The sequence below is a fragment of the Ahaetulla prasina genome, chromosome 4, assembly GCF_028640845.1.
Source record: "Ahaetulla prasina isolate Xishuangbanna chromosome 4, ASM2864084v1, whole genome shotgun sequence".
In the NCBI taxonomy this organism is placed as follows: domain Eukaryota; kingdom Metazoa; phylum Chordata; class Lepidosauria; order Squamata; family Colubridae; genus Ahaetulla; species Ahaetulla prasina.
In genome coordinates, this window is record NC_080542.1 from 127,404,936 (window position 1) to 127,427,118 (window position 22,183).

The 22,183-nt window shown below is 39.1% G+C and overlaps 1 protein-coding gene across 5 annotated transcripts in view; it reads right to left on the reverse strand.

Annotated features, from left to right (window-relative positions):
* MAP3K8 (mitogen-activated protein kinase kinase kinase 8) overlaps nt 1-14,853 on the reverse strand; it is a 36,166-nt gene extending 21,313 nt beyond the window's left edge. Inside the window, exons 1-5 of one of the 5 annotated variants that reach the window (XM_058182845.1) lie at nt 14,639-14,830; nt 7,582-7,626; nt 5,936-5,993; nt 4,874-4,967; nt 2,729-3,093 (exon numbers count right to left, since the gene is read on the reverse strand). In XM_058182845.1, coding sequence (XP_058038828.1) covers nt 2,729-3,093; nt 4,874-4,892 — 384 coding nt within the window. In that variant the 5' untranslated portion in view covers nt 4,893-4,967; nt 5,936-5,993; nt 7,582-7,626; nt 14,639-14,830. The other 4 variants (XM_058182846.1, XM_058182847.1, XM_058182849.1 and 1 more) reach the window with 4 other exon arrangements.
* Between the last annotated feature and the right edge of the window lie 7,330 nt (nt 14,854-22,183).

Consider the following 22,183-nt stretch of genomic DNA (forward strand, 5'->3'; position numbering starts at 1 on the left):
CTTTGGCAGTGACTTTTTGCCCAGTCTTCCAAGGTCTTTGTCACATACCTTTACAGAGTCTTAGTAGGTAACAGCAGTTAATTTACCTTGGTTGATTTCAGAAGCTAAGCAAGATCAGCTCTGGAGTGTGTCTAGTTAAGAGACCATTGGGAAACCTATGGCTGATAGACACATATTGTAGAGGAGGAGATAAAGGAATACCAAAATGATCCAATGAGAATTACTTATAAAACACTGCCAGGAAAAATACATGGATATGTGCCTGGAATTACCAGATCTGAAGTTTCATTTCAAAGCATTTTTACCTGTATCTAGGACAGAACATAGGTCTTCACAAGCAATACCTGTAAGATGACAGCAGCTCTAAGCTACAGCTGTTTCTTGTAACAGAACTTTGCTGATGTTCTACTTTTCAGAACATAGCAGTTCCATGATCATAGTAGTCTTTATATAGAACATTAAAATGGGAACAGCATGTGAGCTACTCAATTCATCTTGGAAATATTTATGATTCCAAGTGGTGATTAGCCTTGCATAAAGCATAAGTTGCACTTAATTGTCTGGTATCAACAGCTTGATTGACAGCCTAATCAGCAGGCTTACATAAGGAGTCCTTTTAGTAGTTTATTGGGTAATTCTGGCTATCTCCTAACCTTTTCCTCTATAGAATTGTGAGTTTGGCTCTGAGAGCAAATACAAGGTATTCTATCTTCAAAGGTTGTATTAGGAGGTTGGCAGAGAAGTGTATAAAACTATTTTTTTCCCCCTCAGAATAGGTGATGCAGAAGAAATTTGAAATCTAATTATTCGTATACTGCAGAGAATGAATGTTCTTTGAAAGTACAAGGATTTTTCTTTAACAATGTAAAATTCTCCAAAGGAAAATTAATCAGGGGAAAACTATTGAAATACCTGGGGTGAGTTCAAGTATAGCAAGTAGATTACTATATTTAAGCCTAGCTTCATCTGTTCTAAAATAGTGGGATTTCAACTGCCTCTACAGAGATTAAACTGTATTATGGAAGTTTAATTGTGTTCGAGGCCATGATTGAATTGGCAAACAAGCAAAGCTGAAGTTGAAAAACAGAATGGAGAATGAGCCAGCAAGACATCGTATGGTATGCTATTTGATTGGAAAACCTTGTGAAAAGACCTGAACATATAAAAAACAAAACTAAAAAGCCGACTAACTCCATCCAATGGTTTTTCACAACTGTTGCCTGCCATTTGATTTTAAGCTAAGGCTACTATAAACACTGGTTTATTACCTAGCCTCACTTCTTCTCATCTAAAAAAACTGACAGAAATCAAAGGGCAACCTCTCTTCATGAGAAATGACAAGAAGGTTGAAGATTCTGTTTTCCTGGTCTTAATTTCAACCTGTTATGGAAACCTCATATTTAATTTGTTTTTTGTCAAGAAATACCTAATTTTCTAGTCCTCATAGTTGCAAATAGCAACTTTGAGCAAGGATTGATATAACAACCATAAATAAGGGCTGACAAATATGCTCTCCACAGGGACATGATAGATAGCTGCATAATTTTAATAATTTAAACTGTTTCCCTATTTATCTTTTTACCACTTTGTATGCTATCTACAGTCGTCTTATTGGTGAGATGGGCAGTATATTAATTAATTAACACATTTAATGCTCAGACTTTAGATTTTTGTCTCAGTATGTATTTTTACATGAAATTTTTAATTGTATCACAGCTGAGATTTAAAGTTGGGGAATGCACAAAAGTTGCCTTTGGTGAGATGGGTGGCTATATAATATATAAAATGGATGGATGGGTGGGTGGGTGGGTGATGGATGGGTGGATTGGAAGTAGAGATAAAGATAGATATAGACATAGACAGACAGAAAGAGACAGGCAGATTAACTGGAAGGCAGCTCCAATGTAATTTCATATAAGGTGTCACAGGTTGATAAATGTATGCATTTTAGAAAGGCGCAAATGATCTATTTTAGTTTTATGTTCATAGCTGCAACTCTCTTTTTAAGAAAGTGAATCAATTTATGCAATAAGATCTCACTCAACAAGCTCAATGCCTGGAACTTCATTGACACATCCATGTCAAATTTTGGGCACTAAATGGAAGGCTGTGCAATTGCCTCCTTTTGACTGCTCAGCCTAACCTATAAGCTGGGATTCCCTTATGACCTCCCAAGTATTAATCAAGTCCAATCCTGCTTAGCTATTTGAAAGAAGCCAAGCTCAGCTAGGTGCTAATAACAGTATTGCACTCCGAGTTTTGTTCATTATAGTTGCAAACAGAAATTTAAATCCATGCTAAAGACTTTGCTTGCAGAAACCACAGCTCAGGCTAAGATTCATTTTTCTGTACTATGTAATTTTCTCATGTAGCTTCAAGCGGTATTTCAAGGACCTTCCCCTCTCTTTTCAGGGTTTTCCCGGTAACTCTGGGCCTCACAAGGAAATGAGAAAAAGTGTAAGAGGACCAAGGTCATTCAAGTAAGGTGCAGTAGTCCAATACCTTCACCATCTCCCCACTTTGGAACTAAATAATATCTAACTCCCATATTTAGATATTATACAGCCTGATAAGGGTATAGGAATGTCTATGGTCAGCAAATTCTTATCAGCCAGCCCTAAATTATGAAGACTTCAAAATCCAGCCACAAAACCCATAGCTTTGAACCAAGTTTCATATGAAATACATTCATGCAGAATAGCTGGTGGGGGTTTTAAAAAACACACACCATGTTTAATATGATTCCAGATTCTTGTCTCCTCTGCTGGCACAACTGCTTTGCAGTGTTTGACACCTGATTGGCAAATGCGAGCAGGTCTTCCACAGTCCCATACTTGACACATGAAAGCAAAGAAACTTCTCTTCGGCTGAATAGCAAAGATTCACTCCGTTCCTCATTTTTGTTCTTTTCTGGGTGCAGAGCAATGAGGCTGTCTTTGTAAATTGTCATGTCACCTTTGGGATAAAGGTTCTCCATGATGTCAATTACTTCAGACATATTTAAATCTGTCAGCAGTAAGTCAAATTCTTCCTTATTTTCACTACCAGTACTCATATACTCCATTACTGTATGTTCTCTTCCTCTTATTCTACCTAAAAAAAAGGGAATAATATTTTATGGTTGGTTAATAAATTGCAACAGAGGAAATATATGTAAGGGCAACTTACACATCTCTACATTTAAGAATGGGAAAAAGCAGAACTGTGCAGTTTACCTAATCATAAAATGCAAACCAGCACATTTTAAAGCCCTAATTCTACCCTGTATAATTGGAGAAAGTTCACTGTAAGCAGAGGCATGTCAAATAAGCATTGATATTAGCTCTTCCTCCTCCAGATGTGCTAAATGTTAACTATTATTCCTGGTTACCAAGGTCAGAAAATGGCTGACGACTAGTAGAGCCAAAGTATAACATACCTGGAGAGCAAAATATTGCTGAAGGTCAATGGATGAACAGGGTCTGACTTAGAGCAATGTATGTTGGAAGTGGGCCTGATCCAGAGTTGCATATGTTTAAGTACCTCTGAATTCAAGGGACTCTCCAAGTCAACTATACATTAGGCAATCACTGGTTTTGAAAGGAGTTCAACATGTCTTGTGTCCTTTTCCAGCAGATAATCAAAAATACATTTAAGTGTTAATATTATCAACCCTGCTGAAGCAGAACGTACTCACTGAAATCTAATGCAAAGGTAAAGAACAGTGGCTGTTCTGTTAATATTGAACTATATTTCCCAGCTCCTATCACCTAGACAATTCTGATTTGAACTGTTGGGAATTACATTTTCAGCAAATGTTGTAGAACTATGATTTTTATCCTTGGAAGGGAAGGCCAGTGATACCCTCCAATATGATGGAGAATAGTAACTATTTGAATTGATTATCAGACATCAAGTGGCTGTCAACCCCTGTCGCCCAAGTAGACTGAATGTATGTAGTCTTTAAGGTTTTCTGGTGGTATTACTTGAACCCATATTTTCAACAGTTCTTCGCATGCAGAAGGTCACCACTCTGAATGACCAAACTATCAATTACTAAACAAGGGCAGGGTATGGGGATGAAGGATGGGGGGAGAGTGAGACATCTGAGGTGGCAGAAAATTTAATTCTGCAATTCTCTGGCTTAAACTATCTTCCTGCTTCTGCAAAATGATCAGCACCAACCTTGGGAGATTTTGCTTTGGTCTTCTCCCTACCACGTTTATTTTCCATGCTTGAACTTCAGCCACTGATAGCTGCCAAGGCTGATTTGAACCATATCTACTCATGCTCCAAGTAGTCCCAAAGAAATCCTAGGACTTCTTTTACTCATGGGCTGAAATGTGCCTGTTGCAACCAATAGATTTACCCACTGAGCTGATCCCCTCCACCCAAAAAAAAGTGGACCCTGCAATTGCAGGAAAAACATTAAGGCACCAGCTAGAAATCAGGAGACTGTGAGTCCACCTTAGACATGGAAACTGGATAGGTAACTTTCTCAGCCTGTACAGTAGGCCTGGGTAAATCAAATTCTGTTACAGCCAATGGATCAACACTTTACTAATCTGAAAAAAATAAACCCAGCAATTGTGAGAAATAACCTAGGAAGGAAAGAAAAATTTTAGCTTCCCTGCTTTTTTCCAGTAATTTAGTGCAGGAACTCTCTCCATGGGGAAAACTGGAAATACTGCATAAAACAGCAGAGACTGTAGGATAAGAGCATTATAGATGATATGCTCCATTACCATAGGAAAGTTCCCAAAATTTTCTACATTACTGTACAATGATATCATAGAGTTAACTTTCCCATTACATTGTTTCTAATTTACTTTTTTTTCTGTGCAGATTTTTGACATAGTTCCAGTACAAAGCTGGGGAAAGGAAGGGAACTTACAGGAATCCAAAACTGACATGTCAACTAAAATCACTTCCCAGTGCTCAATCAGAAGAAGAAACCTTCCTATTCACAAGAGGGCTCCCTTAAAAACCTGGAAAAACAAGGATTGCATTATTTTAGATAATTAGATCATTGGAAATCCCCCAGGCGTTCTTTGTAGACAATGCTCCTGTCTCTCTCTCTTTCTTTTTTTGTAAGAAAAAAAAAAGAATTATAACAACTGGCTTGTAAAAACGTATTTATTTTCAGATTTTATATTAAAAAGCACATATTAAGCAAAGATTTCTCCAATCTACTGCTATTGAATTTGATGGTTTACGAAGATGACAATTCTAAGAAAAACCTCTGTTCTGGAGAACTGCAATCATTGTGCTACAATTATTTGGCACTGAAATCTGAGAAAGAAAAAGAAAATTCAAGAGGAAAGGCGGGCTCAGCCAGCACAAATTCACCTACTTACTTGGGACCTTTAGACCTGATCGAGGATAAAGGATCTTTCCCTGCAATCAATCTCCTTTTTGTTATTCCACCTATACCTAATCCTACCTAGACATACTTTTCCTCAAGCTGACAGGCAGATTTCCCCTTGACTCACCTGGCCCACCTGACAGAATCTCGACTATCTGTATCTGCAGATAGAAGGATGAAAAAGTGGACGGTGACACAAGAGACAGAAAATATGGGTCAACTCCTCCCAAGGTTAAGTGACATCTGATCTGATGAAGCTGCCAGGCAATGTTTGCGTGAGTAGCTGAAGTTTTGGGTCCAAGATTTTTATCTCTCCGCTGGCGGGGAGCCTCTGGGCCAAGGCTTTCATACAGGATCAGTGGAAAGCACATTTGCCAATCCTGTCTTAAGAATTCTGTCTCTTCTGTGGTGACTAAGAGCTTCCAACCAGCTTTGTCCGAGATGTGAAGAGGATCAACTCACACCTTCAAGAAGCAGGCAGAAAATTTCAAGGACAGAAAAATGGAAGGAAGAGAGATGGACGGACTCTTTGTGGCCACAGACCAACTTAGGGAATGGGATATTGCTCACAAACTCCCTTGGTGTGCTCACCCAGACTGTGTCAAGTTGAAACCAAGCAAGGAGCTCAGGAGTACCACTTTCTCTCTCCCTAAGCCAGAAAAAGAAGAAAACAGTCCAACTTAATTTTTGTAAATTTCAGGCTCAGTCTCATGCTGCCCACATCACTGCTGGTTTTATATACAAGAAATAAAATACAAGAATAAAATTGTTTTTTTAGTTTCTTCTGAGAGCCGCCTAAAACCTTCCCCATAGCCAGCAAATATTTACGCTAAATGTCCTCCCGAACGCCATCACTCTGCTAAACAAATCATTCCGTCAACACTGTCAAACTATTTACTAAATCTGCACTACTATTAATCTTCTCATCGTTCCCATCACCCATCTCCTTCCACTTATGACTGTAAGTTTGTTGCTTGTATCCTTACAATTTATACTGATATTGTTTACTGATTGCTTATTTGTATCCTATGACTATCATTAAGAGTTGTAAGTGTTGTACCTTGATGAAGGTATCTTTTCTTTTACGTACACTGAGAGCATATGCTCCAAGACAAATTCCTTGTGTGTCCAATCACACTTGGCCAATAAAAAATTCTATTCTATTCTATTCTATTCTATTCTATTCTATTCTATTCTATTCTATTCTATTCTATTCTATTCTTTTTTTTTATTTTGTCACAACAGTATATACAATCATCAACATAAACAATAACCATCATGAGAGAAAAAAGTATATATAAGTAAAAGTATAAGTAAAAGTATGCATATAATACTATAATGAAGAGAACAATAGGATAGGAACGGTAGGCACTTTTGTGCTCTTATGCACGCCCCTTATAGTCCTCTTAGGAATGGGGTGAGGTCAATAGTAGACAGTTTTTGGTTGAAGATTTTGGGGTTTTGAGTAGACTATAGAGTCAGGTAGTGAGTTCCAAGCGTTAACAATTCTGTTACAAAAGTCATACTTTCTGCAATCAAGTTTGAAGCGGTTGACATTAAGTTTGAATCTATTGTTTGCTCTTGTATTGTTGCGATTGAAGCTGAAGTAGTCTTTTACAGGGAGGATATTACAATAGATGATTCTGTGTGTTAAACACAGATCATGTCGGAGTCGGCAGAGTTCTAAGTTTTCTAAACCCAGGATTTCAAGCCTGGTGGTATTTTGTTGTTTTCGGAGGAGCAAAGAACTCTTCTAGTAAAATATTTCTGGACGCGTTCAATAGTATTAATGTCAGAGATGTGGTATGGGTTCCAGACAGATGAGCGATGGACGCCTCCTGCGCATCGACAGGGCGTAGCCATTTCCATACATACACCCTTCCGTACAGGGGCTCCTTCTCAGACACCCCACCCCCACCCTCTTCGGGAGAAAGTGGCTCACGCCGAGTTATTTTCCTCGGAGTTATTTTCGGTTGCGTTTTGAACGGGAGGGCTACAGTCCCCAATGTCCCCAGACATTGAGGCAGCCACCACCGCTGTGACCGAAGCGGCCGCCGCCGCCGGGACTGAGGCACCCGCCACCGCCTATTGGGTTTTTCACAAGGATGTTCTCTATCTGTATACTGATAGACTTTGTGCCATTTTTTAAAAAACACCTTTCAAACTTGCTGCAACTGTCGTAGTGGAATTCCTACTGCAGCCTCAAACCCTAGACAAAATTAAATGCATGAACTCACTGTCCTAATGAAGTCTGGCTTGTCACAGAAAGGATTGCCAGGTATCTGAAAAGGACAAGGAGGACAATTGTAAAGGACAAATGGGGAAAAAGGAAGACACACGAATTGTTTAAATTTTTTGGCATCCATGACCAACATTACAGTGAAACACTGTAAAGGAAAAAAAGATTTAGGCCTACAAGTATATGAAATTATTCTATCCAATATCAGAAAAACAGGTTTTTCAATTGCAATATTTTTCCAATAAATCTTTATTTTCAAGAACATATGCTAGCAATAATACTGAATTGATCATGATTAAAAAAAAACAAACCAATATGGAAGCAGCCCAAATTTTTTCAAAGAAGCCCAAGACACTAAAAAAAAAACCTGAACAATATTTGATTTTAAGGCTGTACGTGCTGAACAAAACGCATGAGAGGAAAAGGAAGGTTACGTTCCTCTTTTTACTGGACATCTGGTAAGCCTACTCCCAGATACAATCAAGGTGGCTGCTAGTCTCCAAATTGAAACATACTTTTTCTAATGTTATATGTATTTTTTAAAAAAGGGTTATCTCTACAGCTACTTAAAATCCAACCTCAGCCTCACTAAACTACATTTTTTTAAAAAGAACTCCTGTGTTGGCATTTAACTCTACTGATATAAGCTTTGAAAGGTTTTCTCTTTCACCAAGAACAGTAATTTTTACCAAGAACAGTAATTATTTCCTCAATAATCAGAAAAAGTCCCTCAGTGTCATAATTCCAACATATAATCTTTAGTCAGAGTTTCAACCAATCAAAGGACTTTCAGCAGCAGTTCTTGGGATTTGTTTTCCTCCTTAATGAATTTCCCAGGACAGAAGTACAATGGTAAATGATACGAAATGGTATGATGCTTGAAATAGAAGAAAAAGATCAATTGGGACTCTGATAAAATAGCAGAGCAATTACGGAAGGAAAAAAAAACCCTTGACAAAAGGAAACAGGAAATTACATTTGTTATAAGTTGAAAAGAAGGGTCAGAGCAAATCTTTTACAGGTTTGATGTCTATTAAGAACCACTAGGTTTTTACAGGAAATCTGGATCAAAACACTGATCAAATCCTAAATTGATATTCAATACCAGTGCTTGGAAGTCTTGTTCTCTACAAAACACCTAAAATGTTGAAATTCCAAAAAACAAAACATTGTTATTCTAGTTTAACAAGGTATACGCACTGTGTGAATCTACCCTTTTATACGTACATTGCAGTGGATTTCTCTGAAGAAAAATATTCACCAATCAGTGATCCATGGCTAGACAGCTGGAGGATCACAGGAGGCAACCTACGTGCTGTCCATCATGTCAGATCACTTCCTGAGTACCTTTGCAGTAAATTCCAAACTCTACCCATACAGACCAGAAAAGATAAACATAGCATTGTTTATGCTTCCATGTGGACTTTAAATATCTCTGCCCGAACCTTCTTGTAATTTCAAGGTAATTATGAATACCTGAAGCCTCTGGAGATGAGAGCTTTGCATAGTTGACATCATTCTAATAGCTCCCAAATGGGTGAGGCTGTGTTTTAGAATTAGTCTACATTTAGCACAAGAGAGAACTGTGGATCACACTTGTATCGGAACAGAAAGCAATGGGGGTTGGATTCTAAGAGCAAGGAACGCAACAGGGTAACCTAAGAAATCTTGTGCCTCTTCTCCTTCCTGTGCTTTGCAAAAACCCCTCCCTCTGATGAGAGGTAACTCCTTAAGAATTGCGCAAAAAAGGGGGATCAGGAAACTTGGTTGTTAAATGAAATTGTGGTTATAGTCCTACTTCAGCTTTCTTTCGCTGTGAAAGCTGTATGTGTAGCCTCTAAATGAGATGGGTGGCACACAAATCAAATCAAATAATAACTAACAAATAAACAAATAAGAGGATTGGTCACAAAATGTTTTTACTTAAGAAAATCTATATGGTCACCCCAACTCATTCTCAATGGCTTCAGGCAACTTACAAGAATAACTTTTCATAATTATTCTACCTGCAAATGATCACTAAATGAGGCAATCATTAAATGAGCACTACCTCTACTCTCCCACCAAGAAACTACAGATAATCATCACTTAATAATGTAAATTGGACCAAAAACTCGATTCTAAGTGATGTGCTGATAAAGCACAATGTTATGAGACTGTGCTAAATGCAGTTCTAGCGATCCCACAACTGCCATTTGTAATCTCCTGCCAGTTTCCCCATTGGCCTGCTTGTTGGAAACTGGAAGAAAAGGTTGCAAATAGTGTTCATATGACTATAGGACACTACAATGTTGTAAATGCAAGCCAGTTGTCAAACACCCAAATCACAATTATGCAATTCCCAAGACACTGTAATAGTCACAACTATAAGGACCCATTGCAAGTCCTCCTCATTCAATGCTGGTTGTAATCTCAAACAGCCACTGATTGAGTAGTCATTCAATAAGGAGTGCCTGTACTCGCTGCAATTCCGTAGGCAAGTTAAAACTATTTTCTTTCAAAGCATTTTGGAAACTGGCTGACTACATGCACCTGTTTTGAGTTTTATTGGGGGTTTTATCTTTGCCTTCTAGGGTTATTTTTGGTTTGGATTTTGTTCAGTTTTAGTGGCTTATTGGGGGTGGTGGTGGAGTATTTTGGGATTGGGTCAGGTTATAAATTCCATAAATTAAACAAACAAGCAATAAACATTTTTGTAGAGATTCTGAGATTTCTAGCTTCTGCATCCCAAGCTACAGAGCTTAAAATTATAGCAAAAAGACTGGCAAGATTATAATAATGATTAAAGTTTGTTGAACTACTTTGGAATACTTACTACATAAGTTGTTTGTTCATTTTATATTTAGTATTCTCTTGTTTGCCTAATTGCTCCAGAATCACAAGGACACCCAGTAAAAACTGGAATATCACCACCAGGAAATAAACTCACAGAAATGTCTTTTCCAAGCATTTTCTTCTCCTCATTCCTTAAATGCATTGTGTATAATGTTATCTTCCTAGAAAAAGAGGTTTGCTAGGAGATAGAGAGGATGTGATGGAGCCTATTCTAGAAAAAAAAAGAGGACTTGTGACCCCTTAAATGATATGTACATCAAAGCACTGAATAAAAGCTCATCGCAAGGATGCTTGTTGACAAATATCTGCGCACAACACCTTCCCTGATTAGGCATCACCTTGATATTTTAGACTACAACTCCCATAATGTCTAGCCAGCAGGATAGCAATAGCACCTAGTATCTATCTACCTAGCTACCTACCCATCTACCGCCTAATTCACATGGACATAAAAATTCCAAAACCGTAAAAACAATTAAACCATAAAATCACACAGACAGCCCAGACTAAAACGATCTTAATGGTAACACACATCACAACAGATTAAATGTATTAAACATTAACCTGCCAGGGACCAAAGTCAGGCTTTAAGACCTCCAAGGAACCCCAGAAAAGACAGTATGTTGACTATGGAATTCTGAAAACTATAGTCTGCACCTAAATTTATATACCACTTTACTGTGTTTTCCAGCTTCTCTAAGCAGTTTACAGACTCAGCATATTGCCCCCAACAATTTTGGGTCCTCATTTTACCCACCTCGGAAGGATGGAAGACTAAGTCAACCTTACTAGATTAGGGAAATTTTAAAAAAAAACCTAGATGAGGCAATTCTGCTTTACAGTTCGGAATAGTCAAGGAGACATTGCCAAATAAGTACACTAAAATGCTTACCACAAAGAATGTTTAAAATGTAGTGAACGAGGAAAAATCACAAGGTCTAGAAAGGTGGCACCCCAATTAACTTTCCACTAACTGACCTGCAAAGTCATTAAGAAAGGCGTAAACCAAAATTCCTAAGGGCAGGGACACCCCATGTGTTTTTATGTCCCCACCGAGTTGAAACATGACCTAATTCTGAAGCAAGTATTTTTCAGTGACATTTCTCCATGAGCCTGATTCATTCAATTCACGCCTATCAGACCAACATGACAGGTGATTCAGGACTGTAGCATCCAGACAAACTTGATGCTGGAGTGTCAGGCTAGCAGCCTGCTTTTGCCCACTCCACCCAAAATGCCAGGATGAGGGTTTTTCACAGGATGCCATTCGTCTTTCTTGCCTGGGATTACCAATAGAGGAAACAAGGAGTCTACTTTTCTTGTCTTATTATTGCTGGGGAAAAACCACTGAAGTGGTTGGATGGGTGCTGAGTTGCTTGGTCAGTAAAACCCAACTCAGCTTCTCTCTTTGGGGATTCAAGGTTCTTTATTCCAAAAATGAATATGCAAATGATAAAGCAGAACAAGCAAGTTAATGCCATTCACCAGCTTCTAACCTCAGCTACCCAAAATTTTCTCTTAAATATTTAAGATTCCGCAAATAGAGTTAGATACATGCTTTTGGCTTTCCTGCCTGCTTTGGAGAATAGCTGTTGAATTGCCTATCCATCCATCCACCCACCCACCCACCCACCCATCCATCCATCTACCTACTACCTACCTACCTACCTACCTAATTCACATGGACATTGAATGGCATAGAAATCCCAAACCCATAAAAACAATTAAACCATAAAATCGTATAGACAGCCCAGACTAAAACTATCTTAATAGTAACACACATCACAACAGAGCCCCCAAAATGCATTAAATGCATTAAACATTAACCTGCCAGGGACCAAAGTCAGGTTTTAAGACCTCCCAGGAACCCCAGAAAAGACAGTATGTTGGGTGCAGAATTCTGAAAACTGTAGTCCACACTTCTTAAATTTAACAAGTTGAGGCACACACTGCTCTAGTCTGATCTCAGTTATCATCATGATCAGTAATGCATCACATTTCATTTCAATAAAGTGCTTTTAATTGTTGTTAAAGCCACCCAGAGTCAGGAATTTGAGATGGACATCCATATAAATGAAAATTAATAAAGATCAATGATAAGTTTGTCTTAGATTGTCAATATCACAGAAACGAATGCTATATGATGCTAAGATAAAGTCCTCGGGATACAGGCAATGGGATTTGAACTATCATTATTACCCTGCCTGAAGTACCAATGACTTTAATGGGCTTCTTCTTAAGTATGACTCAATGTGGCCCCATTCTTGTCTTTCCCTAGACACAATGACATTATCAACAGAATATCAGTGAATTTTGCCCATTTTACAACCTTTCTTGCCACAGTTGAATCATTATAGATGTTCAAATTAGTGACATGTTTGTTAAACAAAATCTGGCTTCTCCATTGACTTTGCTTGTCAGGAGCTTGTAAAAGCTGATCACATGACCCTGGGACACTGCAACCGTCATAAATGCATGCTAGTGCCAAGTATCCAAATTTTGATCGCCTGACCATGGAGATGCTGCAATGACCTTAAGCATGAAAAACAGTCGTAAGTCACTTTTTTACTGCTGTTGTAACTTCAAACAGCCACTAAACATATGGTTCTAAGTGAAGGACAACTTGTGCAGAGTAAAAGTCAGGCCCATAGGCCATTCACAATGTATTTTTTTCTCCCAGTTAATATATTACCGCAATTGTGGAAGTTCAAATGTCATGTGTCAAAAGCATGAGGAAATGTGTAGAAGAAAATGGGAACCATTTCAAACACTTAAGGTAATGTTTTTAATGAACTGTGTATAGACCTGAGTTTCGGTACAAATAGACTGTTTCTTATTTGAAATGGGAAAAATGCATTTTAAAAAAAGGGGGGTGAATGACTTTTCCCCTTGTCTCTTGCTTTTCACTAGTCAAATATAATTTCTGCATAGGCAAATCCAGAATAATATCAATTAAAAACAACAGGCAGACACTCAGGATGTTAGGAACATTCTTTGAATTTTTTGATACATTTGTACAGGAAAAAAAAAATAACAAAATGAATGTCGCAATTCCGATCAAATATTATAAACATGTTTTTAATCTGCAAAAAATAAGCATTCTTTCTTGATTCAGTGATTTAAGGCATAATAATATTTAGGAAATAAAGCAAATATCCTCCAGAGAATATTATTACTATGGACTTGCTGAAAACTTTGGAAGCTGGTATTCCATTGCCCCTGCAAGGCTAAACTGGAGAAATAACCTTCAAATCACTTTCTAGCACAGATCTGTCTTAAGCTTTGCAACAGTCCTATCAGGTAGAATAAAGTTGCTACTCTTATAAGCAAGAAGGGGGAGTCCTGAGTTCATGGCAAACTTGGAAAGGGAATTTTCTAGCAGATTCACCTTCCTCTCCAAGAACAAATATATTCCACTGAGCTTCTCCCACACTAGTGATGGGAACATTTGGTGATAGCTAACACGAAAGACAAGGAGACTCTTGTATAAGTTTCCCTTCCAACCAATGCAAACTGAAGAAGATCCATTTCCAACTGACTGATACAAGAATCCAAGATTCCATTGTTAAATATTAAGTTCAACAGTTTGAAGTCCGTGCATGTAACCTTTATAGCTTAAAATACAAGTTCATACTATTCCGAAGATATTTTTAAGTAGATGTTCATCAATTGCTTAGCTGACCCCAATAAACTAACCAACCATATTTTAGCAAGCAAACTGATATGAAAAACCAGTTATAGAAGAGCAATAGAATTATTTTTACCACTTTTCCCAAAAGTGCTCTCTAGGATGGAAATAATGGGTGTACACAGGTGTAGATAGGAAACATTACAGCATAAACTGCTTGATTTAAAACCTGGGTTAGATTACCATTAAAGAAAAGAGTACATCAAGCAAACGCTGACAGGACATTCAATATTTAAAGAGACTTACTAAGATCGTCCTATTTAACGCTTAAATCCTTATAAATGGTTCCTAGTTTTAGTTCCCGGCTTTAAATGCGATGCATAAAATACTTAACTACATTAGGGTTGCAAAAGCATAAATAAAACATTTTCCGAAGACAAGTTGTGACTGAGTCGAAATTCCCACGTCATTTTTAACGATAAACAGCGGAAGATCACGCCAGAGTTGCATTAATTCCAAAAGAAATAAGTAATTTTCTTATGCCCCAAACCCCTCTTTTCCTATATAGAAAATAGGCAACCGGTTTACTTACACTCGGGAGCGCGAATGCGTTTGTCCCCCTGCTCCTCCGCCACCCGCGGCTCCCCTGCCACCTTCCCTCTTCCCTATAGCTGACCGGGCCAAGGGAGAGTTGCCTCCTGCCCAATTCTGTCCCGCGAAAGGAAAAAAAGTAGCCCAGGCGAGCAACAGGTGAGCGCGTTGGCTCTCTCCACCCGTCACGCTCGATTACCTGGGCAGGCTGAGCACTCGGCTCCCCTGCTGGAACGGGAAAAGCCGGGCGGAGGAGGAGGAGGAGGGAGAGGGAGGAGGAGGGCCGAGTGGAAAATCCAGCCTCCGCAGCAGCAGAGCTCGCCTGGTAGGGAGGAAGGTCCAGTTTTGCGCCGCTTTCGATTTCAGTTTCGGAAGCAATGCGGAAGGCGAGCGGGAACCGCGGCGTGGCGGACTTAGCAGGGCGAGAGGCGACCGGGTTGTCAGGTGACAACCTGCCCAGTCCGGATGTTTTCGGACACTGAACAGACCTGTTAGGGACAACTTTCTTTTAGAGTCGGGCTGTGTCCTTAAAAAGAGGTGAAATTAGAGAAAAAAATAGAAAGAAGAAAAAAACATCTATTTTAGATATTTTATACTTCCCTTATTACTTTATTAATAGGAACCGAATTAAAGGGGGTGGGGAGATGAAAAAACAAAACAATTTGGAGAAACAATTTAATGCGGGCAGGGAAATGGAGAAACAAAAATGGTCAGTTCTTGTAACGCCACCGAGCGCAATAGAGTAGACCATATTATGTGGTTCCTACTACAATCTAAAATTTAACACAGCAAAGTTTATTTTTAAAAAAAATAACTGTGTGTATGGAACATACAGACATTGCATTGTCTGGACTTAAGATAACATGCTAAAAATAAGCAGTGATATCAATAAACAACTACATCGCACTTGAATCATTGACCAGCATGGTCAGCTATAGAACTTGAATGAAAGAATACATAAAAGGGAAACTAGCCCATACTTCAGTTCAGTTACAAAATTAGATTTACTACCATCCAAGAGTTCTAGAGATAGAATTTAATACAGGTAGTCCTTGACTTACAACAGTTCATTTAGTGACCATTCAGAGTTACAATGGCACTGAAAAAAGTGACTTAATGACCGTTTTCCAGTTACGGCCTTTGCAGCATTTCCCCGTAACCACGTTAAAAATTCAGATGCTTGGCAACTGGTTCATATTTAGGACCATTGCTGTATCCCAAGGTTATGTGATCACCTTTTGACAAGCAAAGTCAATGGGGAAGCCAGTTTCACTTAACAACCGGATTACCAACTGCAGTCATTCACTTAATAACCGAAGCAAGAAAGTTCGTAAAATGGCAAAACTCACTTAACAAATGTCTTACTTAACAACCAAAATTTAGGGTTTATTTGTGATTGTAAGTCAAGAGGACTACCTGTATTCTAGTAGAAATTCTCAAAACCATAGGGAGAATGATGCCTTGAGGGAATCCAACAACTCAGATGACATTATCTATTTTGTATCAATGAAACATCTGCAAGAAAACAACCAAGCTCAGAGAGTACCAAGGACCCCTTGTTTCAACCCTGTTACAAATATTCTCCTTTATTAATCGTAGTTTCTTCAGTGAATCTTGGCTAAGCGAAGCTTAGTGAGACACCTGAAGCCAGGCATATGGATGCTCTTCTTTGCTGATTTTAGCAGATGCTTGCTTTTATTCTTACATTGTCCTGCAGATTTGATGCTCCAAAACAGAATTGCTAATGATGTTTTGAGTGTTGTAGGCTAGAGCAGTGTTTTTCACCCTCAGCAACTTTAAGAGGTCTAGACTTCAACTCCTGGAATTGCCCAGCCAGCATGTAAACCATAATGAAACAAACTAATGTTAGGTTTCCATAAAACAAGCTAGGTCAAAACCTAACTTTCACCAACCACTAAGTTAAACCTAACAGTCTTTATGATAAGTAAAACATTACAACTCACATCATTTATTTTAGTCATCTATTTCTATTGGAAAGGACAGACAATATATTTGATACTTCATCTGTCATATGCAAAATTGGTGAAATGTATGCAAAATTACTTCATATTTTTTGAGAACATGTTGGAGATCCATTGAAACCAGCAGATGACCTGTTAAAAATTTATTTCAGTCATACTACGTATTTACCAAAACTGATGTAATGCAGAATTTAATTTGAAATAAGTGCCAGAATGGTAACCAGCATTGGCATGCTGCTACAGTAAAATTTGACACAACAGCAGTGTTCATTTAAAAAAATAGCTCAGGAATGTAATGTGCAAATCATTGTCTAACCTTTTTGACTATTGACTCAACTCAGGTAACATGGTAAACCAGAAACAATCACATCACCTCTTAACTGTATTGCAGTTAAGTATTGCAGTAAGCCAACCTATATTTAATTCAGATAAAGCTTTAGATTTACTCTTAGAATAGAATAAAATTTTATTGGCCAAGTGTGATTGGACACACAAGGAATTTGTCTTGGTGCATTTGCTCTCAGTGTACATAAAAGAAAAGATACGTTCATCAAGGTACAACATTTACAACACAATTGATGGTCAATATATCAATATAAATCATAAGGATTGCCAGCAACAAGTTATAGTCATACAGTCATAAGTGGAAAGAGATTGGTGATGGGAACTATGAAACGATTAATAGTAGTGCAGATTCAGTAAATAGTCTGACAGTGTTGAGGGAATTATTTGTTTAGCAGAGTGATGGCCTTTGGGAAAAAACTGTTCTTGTGCGTAGTTGTTCTGGTGTGCAGTGCTCTATAGCGTCGTTTTGAGGGTAGGAGTTGAAACAGTTTATGTCCAGGATGCGAGGGATCTGCAAATATTTTCACGGCCCTCTTCTTGATTCGTGCAGTATACAGGTCCTTAATGGAAGGCAGGTTGGTAGCAATTATTTTTTCTGCAGTTCTAATTATCCTCTAATTATCTACGGTTTTGAGTGTGTTCAGTTCCAGATTGTTTTGGTTGCACCACAAGGCTAGTCGTTCGACCTCTCGTCTATATGCGGATTCGTCATTGTCTCGAATGAAACCAATCACTGTTGTGTCATCTGCGAACTTCAGTAGCTTAACAGATGGATCATTGGAGATGCAGTCATTGGTATACAGAGAGAAGAGAAGTGGGGAGAGCACACAGCCTTGGGGGGCCCCTGTGCTAATTGTACAGGTATTTGATGTGATCTTGCTTAGCTTCACCTGCTGCTTCCTGTTTGTTAGGAAGCTTGTGATCCACTTACAAGTCTGTTCCGGTACCTGTAGCTGGTTTAGCTTAGTTAGAAGAATGTCTGGAATGATGGTATTGAATGCTGAGCTAAAGTCTACAAAAAGGACCCTTGCATAGGTCTTTGGAGACTCAAGATGTTGTAGGATGTAGTGCAGAGCCATATTAACAGCATCATCTGTTGATCTATTTGCTCGGTATGCAAATTGCAAGGGGTCTAACAGCGGATCCGTGATGGTTTTCAGGTAGGAAAGCACTAGCCTTTCAAAGGTTTTCATGACTACAGATGTTAGAGCAACTGGTCTGTAGTCATTCAGTTCCTTGATGGTGGGCTTCTTCGGCACTGGGATGATGGTAGAGCGTTTGAAGCAAGAAGGAACATAACACATCTCTAGTGATTTATTGAAAATATGGGTGAAGATGGGGCCAATTGGTCAGCACAGACTTTTAAGCAAGAAGGAGTTATCTTGTCTGGGCCTGGAGCTTTTCCTGGCTTTTGTCTGTGAAATAGGTCCTGCACTTCCTTTTCTGTGATCACTAGGGGTTGTGAACCCAATGAAATGGGGTCAGTTGTAGGAGGCTTGGCTGTTGTTGGTGTGTCTGAGATGGGGGTTGTGGAGATAGGTGGCTGTAGTTTCCTTTCAAACCTGCAGTAAAACTCATTCAGGTCATCTGCCAGTTGTTGATTACCTTCAGCCTGGGAAGGAGGTTTGCCATAGCCGGTGATATTTTTAAGAGTTTTCCACATGTTTGCTGGTTCATTTGCTGAAAACTGATTCTTTAGCTTTTCAGAGTAGCTTCTTTTTGCTGCTCTTATCTCCCTTGTTAGTGCATTTCTGGCCTGATTGTACAGCATTTTATCACCTTTTCTGTAGGCTTCCTCTTTGGAATGTCGTAGCTGCTTAAGTTTAGGTGTAAACCAAGGTTTGTTGTTACTGTGTATTCGCAAGTTCCTTGTAAGTACACATAGGTCTTCACAGAAGCTGACATATGATGTTACAGTATCTGTGAGTTCATCCAGGTCTGCAGAGGTATCTTTAAAAATATTCCAATCAGTGCAGTCAAAACATGCCTGTAGCTTTAATACTGTGTAAGAGATGCAGAGACTACTTCATGTGCTAAATTATAGATTTATACATTAGTTGCAAAACTCTGGATGGCTATTGGGTGGTAGCACTGGCTACTAAACAATCCACTTTGTTTCCTTCCAGCAGTTCCAAATTTTCTAGCCCAGACCAGAAAATTATATTTCAGCAGCATCAGAGAATTGCACAATGAGCCCCTATCAGTGGTGGATTTCTACCAGTTCGCCCTGATTCACGTGAACTGGTAGTGGGAGCAGCGGGAGGTTCCTCCCACCCGCCCGGACATCATCATGGACACCCTGCGCATGTGCAGAAGGTTCTGCACATGCGCAGAAGTGCCACATGTGAGTGCTCACACTTCCGAACCGGTAGCAAAGTTAAGTGGAACCCACTACTGGCTCTGTGCATATGAAGTGTATATTACTGTAAAAATAAGTTAGAGCAGTGCTTCCCATCTTTGGCAACTTTAAGATGCATGGACTTCAATTCCCAGAATTCCCCAGTGTGGGTTAAGCATGAATGGCTAGGGAATTCTAGGGGTTGAAGTCTACATCTTGAAAGTTGCCAAGATTGGGAAACTCTGCATTAGATGACACTCTGCTGATGAGATGGAACTGAGGATATTTTTTTCCTCTTAACACACACAGCCAGCCTACAAATTTATTTTGGAGGTTTGGGGAAATCCCTGGGCAGATTTGTAATGCATGTAAGATTCAGGGAGACGGAAACTGAAAGTGAACTTAATCTAGTCCTGGTGGATATAGTACCTGCTCACAGGTTCGCATTAAATGTATCCCATTGTATCCATCATACTTAATTTTTTTTTAAAAAAAAACCTAGGATTTAGTGCAGATGCAGTGCACTACAGTTCTCTTATGTGAAATGTACAGGTTTGAAGAGAACTGAATGTTGTTCCTTTTATGCATGTTTTCTGATCTTCCCAATATAAAAAGAATTAAAGAAAAAGGAGAAGAGCTAAGTGGCACCATATGTAATCAGTTAATATTATCTAAACGTTAATAAGTTTGTATTGTTTGATCATAATCACCATTTTAGCCATTGCCTATCCACTGCAGGATAAAAGCCTCTTCCGTGTGTTTCCAACCAATATGGTCCTGAGCTTTCTTTTGCCAACTGGGCTCGCAATACTTGCTGATGTCATCACTCCATCTTGTTTAACGTCTCTTTCATGGGCACTTTTTATCAAATGGGATCAATTCTGTGACTGCCTTGGTCCACTTGCCATCAGTTCTTTTTGCTAAGTGACTTTTCCATTTCAATTCTTTTACTCTCTTGTTATCTGGTTATATGGTATCTCTTGATGATACCATATACTTCTGTTTGTTCTCTAATCCAGGGGTCACCAACCTTTTGGGCCTCAGGGACCACTAAATTCATAATTTTAAATCCCGCGGACCACTAATATGAACTGCCTAATGACCAGCTGTGTAGGCGTGGCTAGATGGCCATGTGACTGGTGTGCATGGCCAACTCAATGTCACTCATGTCGAGGGGTGCCTTGCCAGCCTCTACTTGCCCCTCCCCTCCCAGCCACTTCTTGCCTGCCTGCCCGGGTTCCTTAGGGCCCCAACAGGAAGCAGTTGTTGGAGCTAAGCAGCCACCATGAGTAAGAGTTGGCAAAACAGCTGGCTCAGTTCAAACTGGATCTGGCCGAGATCAGCAGAGGCACCTCACTGAGGACTACGGCATAGGCTTTCCAAGCAGAGGAGTGCAAGCCCAGGTACAGATGCCTGGAGGCACAGTGGGCTGAGATGGTCGGTCAGTTCCAGGCCATGAGGCAGTCCCACTAGAACAAGGCCCACCAGCTCTTCACTACCACTGGCACTTCCCTCCAGTTGGAATTTCTGCCCCCCTTGCCCCACACAAAAAGATCCTGAAGGGGGAGACTCTCTGCAGCAACTCAGACATTTATTCCATGTATCCAGCCCAGGGGCCATAGTTTAAGGACCCCTGATTTAGTGCAATATAAAAAATGCAAATAATTTTTCTGTGGACCACCAGTTTTCTCACGGATCACCAGTGGTCCACGGACCACCAGATGATGACCGCTGCTCTAATCCATGTGCAGACCTTTCTATCTTGTCTTGTAATAATGAGCATATATCTTTCCATGGCTTTTTGCACCACTCATAGTATCCACATGCCAACAAGAAGGATGTCAGATGTAAATTGGCAAATGAGTGTATATATAAGCAAAGCAAAGTTGGGCCTAGCTAGTCCTTAGGAGGATATCTCCAGGGGATCTCAGGGTTTTGTAATAGAATGGATAGTCAAAAATTCTGAAGGCAGTGGATTCTGGATCATAGCTAAGTAATATACATGGAGACATCCAGAAAATCAGCAAGAGCTGAGTGTGTCTTAAAGGACATTCCACTTTTTGTATATTGGCATAGACACACTCAATTATAGCAAGTTTCAAATCCTGGATTCCTGAATTGTGTTTATAGAATAGCAATTACTTCCCTCCAAAGAATTATTTCCCGCAAACCAACAAAAAAATTAAGACCGTGATTCAATTTTCTATATAACTTTATTTGGCTGAACCAAGAATCTTGATCAACATATTTTTCTTCCAAAGAAGTTTTTTTTTTAAATGAGGCCTTCCATTCTGTAAAAAATTAACCATGAAGTTCCTTCTTCAGACTAGGCATGAATTAAATTGTTTATATAAATGCTCATTCATAATCTAAATGAGCATTTTCTTTTTGGAAAACAAAACAGCAGAATAATAGATAAACATGGTCAGGTTTTACTTCCCAAGTGAATGAATATTTAGGACTAGCTCACAAAAAATCAAAGAACTTCTGAATAAGAGTGTTTATTGAAGAAATGGAAGCCATATCAAATGAATTTCAGCAATTGCCCTGGACCAAGAACAAAATCTCACATTCATAGACATGAAAAGTCTTATACAGGTGGACTTCTATTTTTATGGCCACAATTGAATCCCAAAGTTCTGTTGCTAAGCAAGACAGTTAAGTAAATTTTGCACCATTTTATGACTTTTCTTGCCACTGTTGTTTGCAATTATGTTGTTTCTTAATGACAGTGTAAGAACTAACTTGACTCAGCTCCAGGATACTTTGGATCCATCTTTTCCAAGGGGAATCAGCCCAGCCGCATAGAGAGGAAATGCTTCCAATCCCAATCTAGCAAGAAATCGAAAGGACATGGCCTCGAGGCAATCTTTCTTCAAAT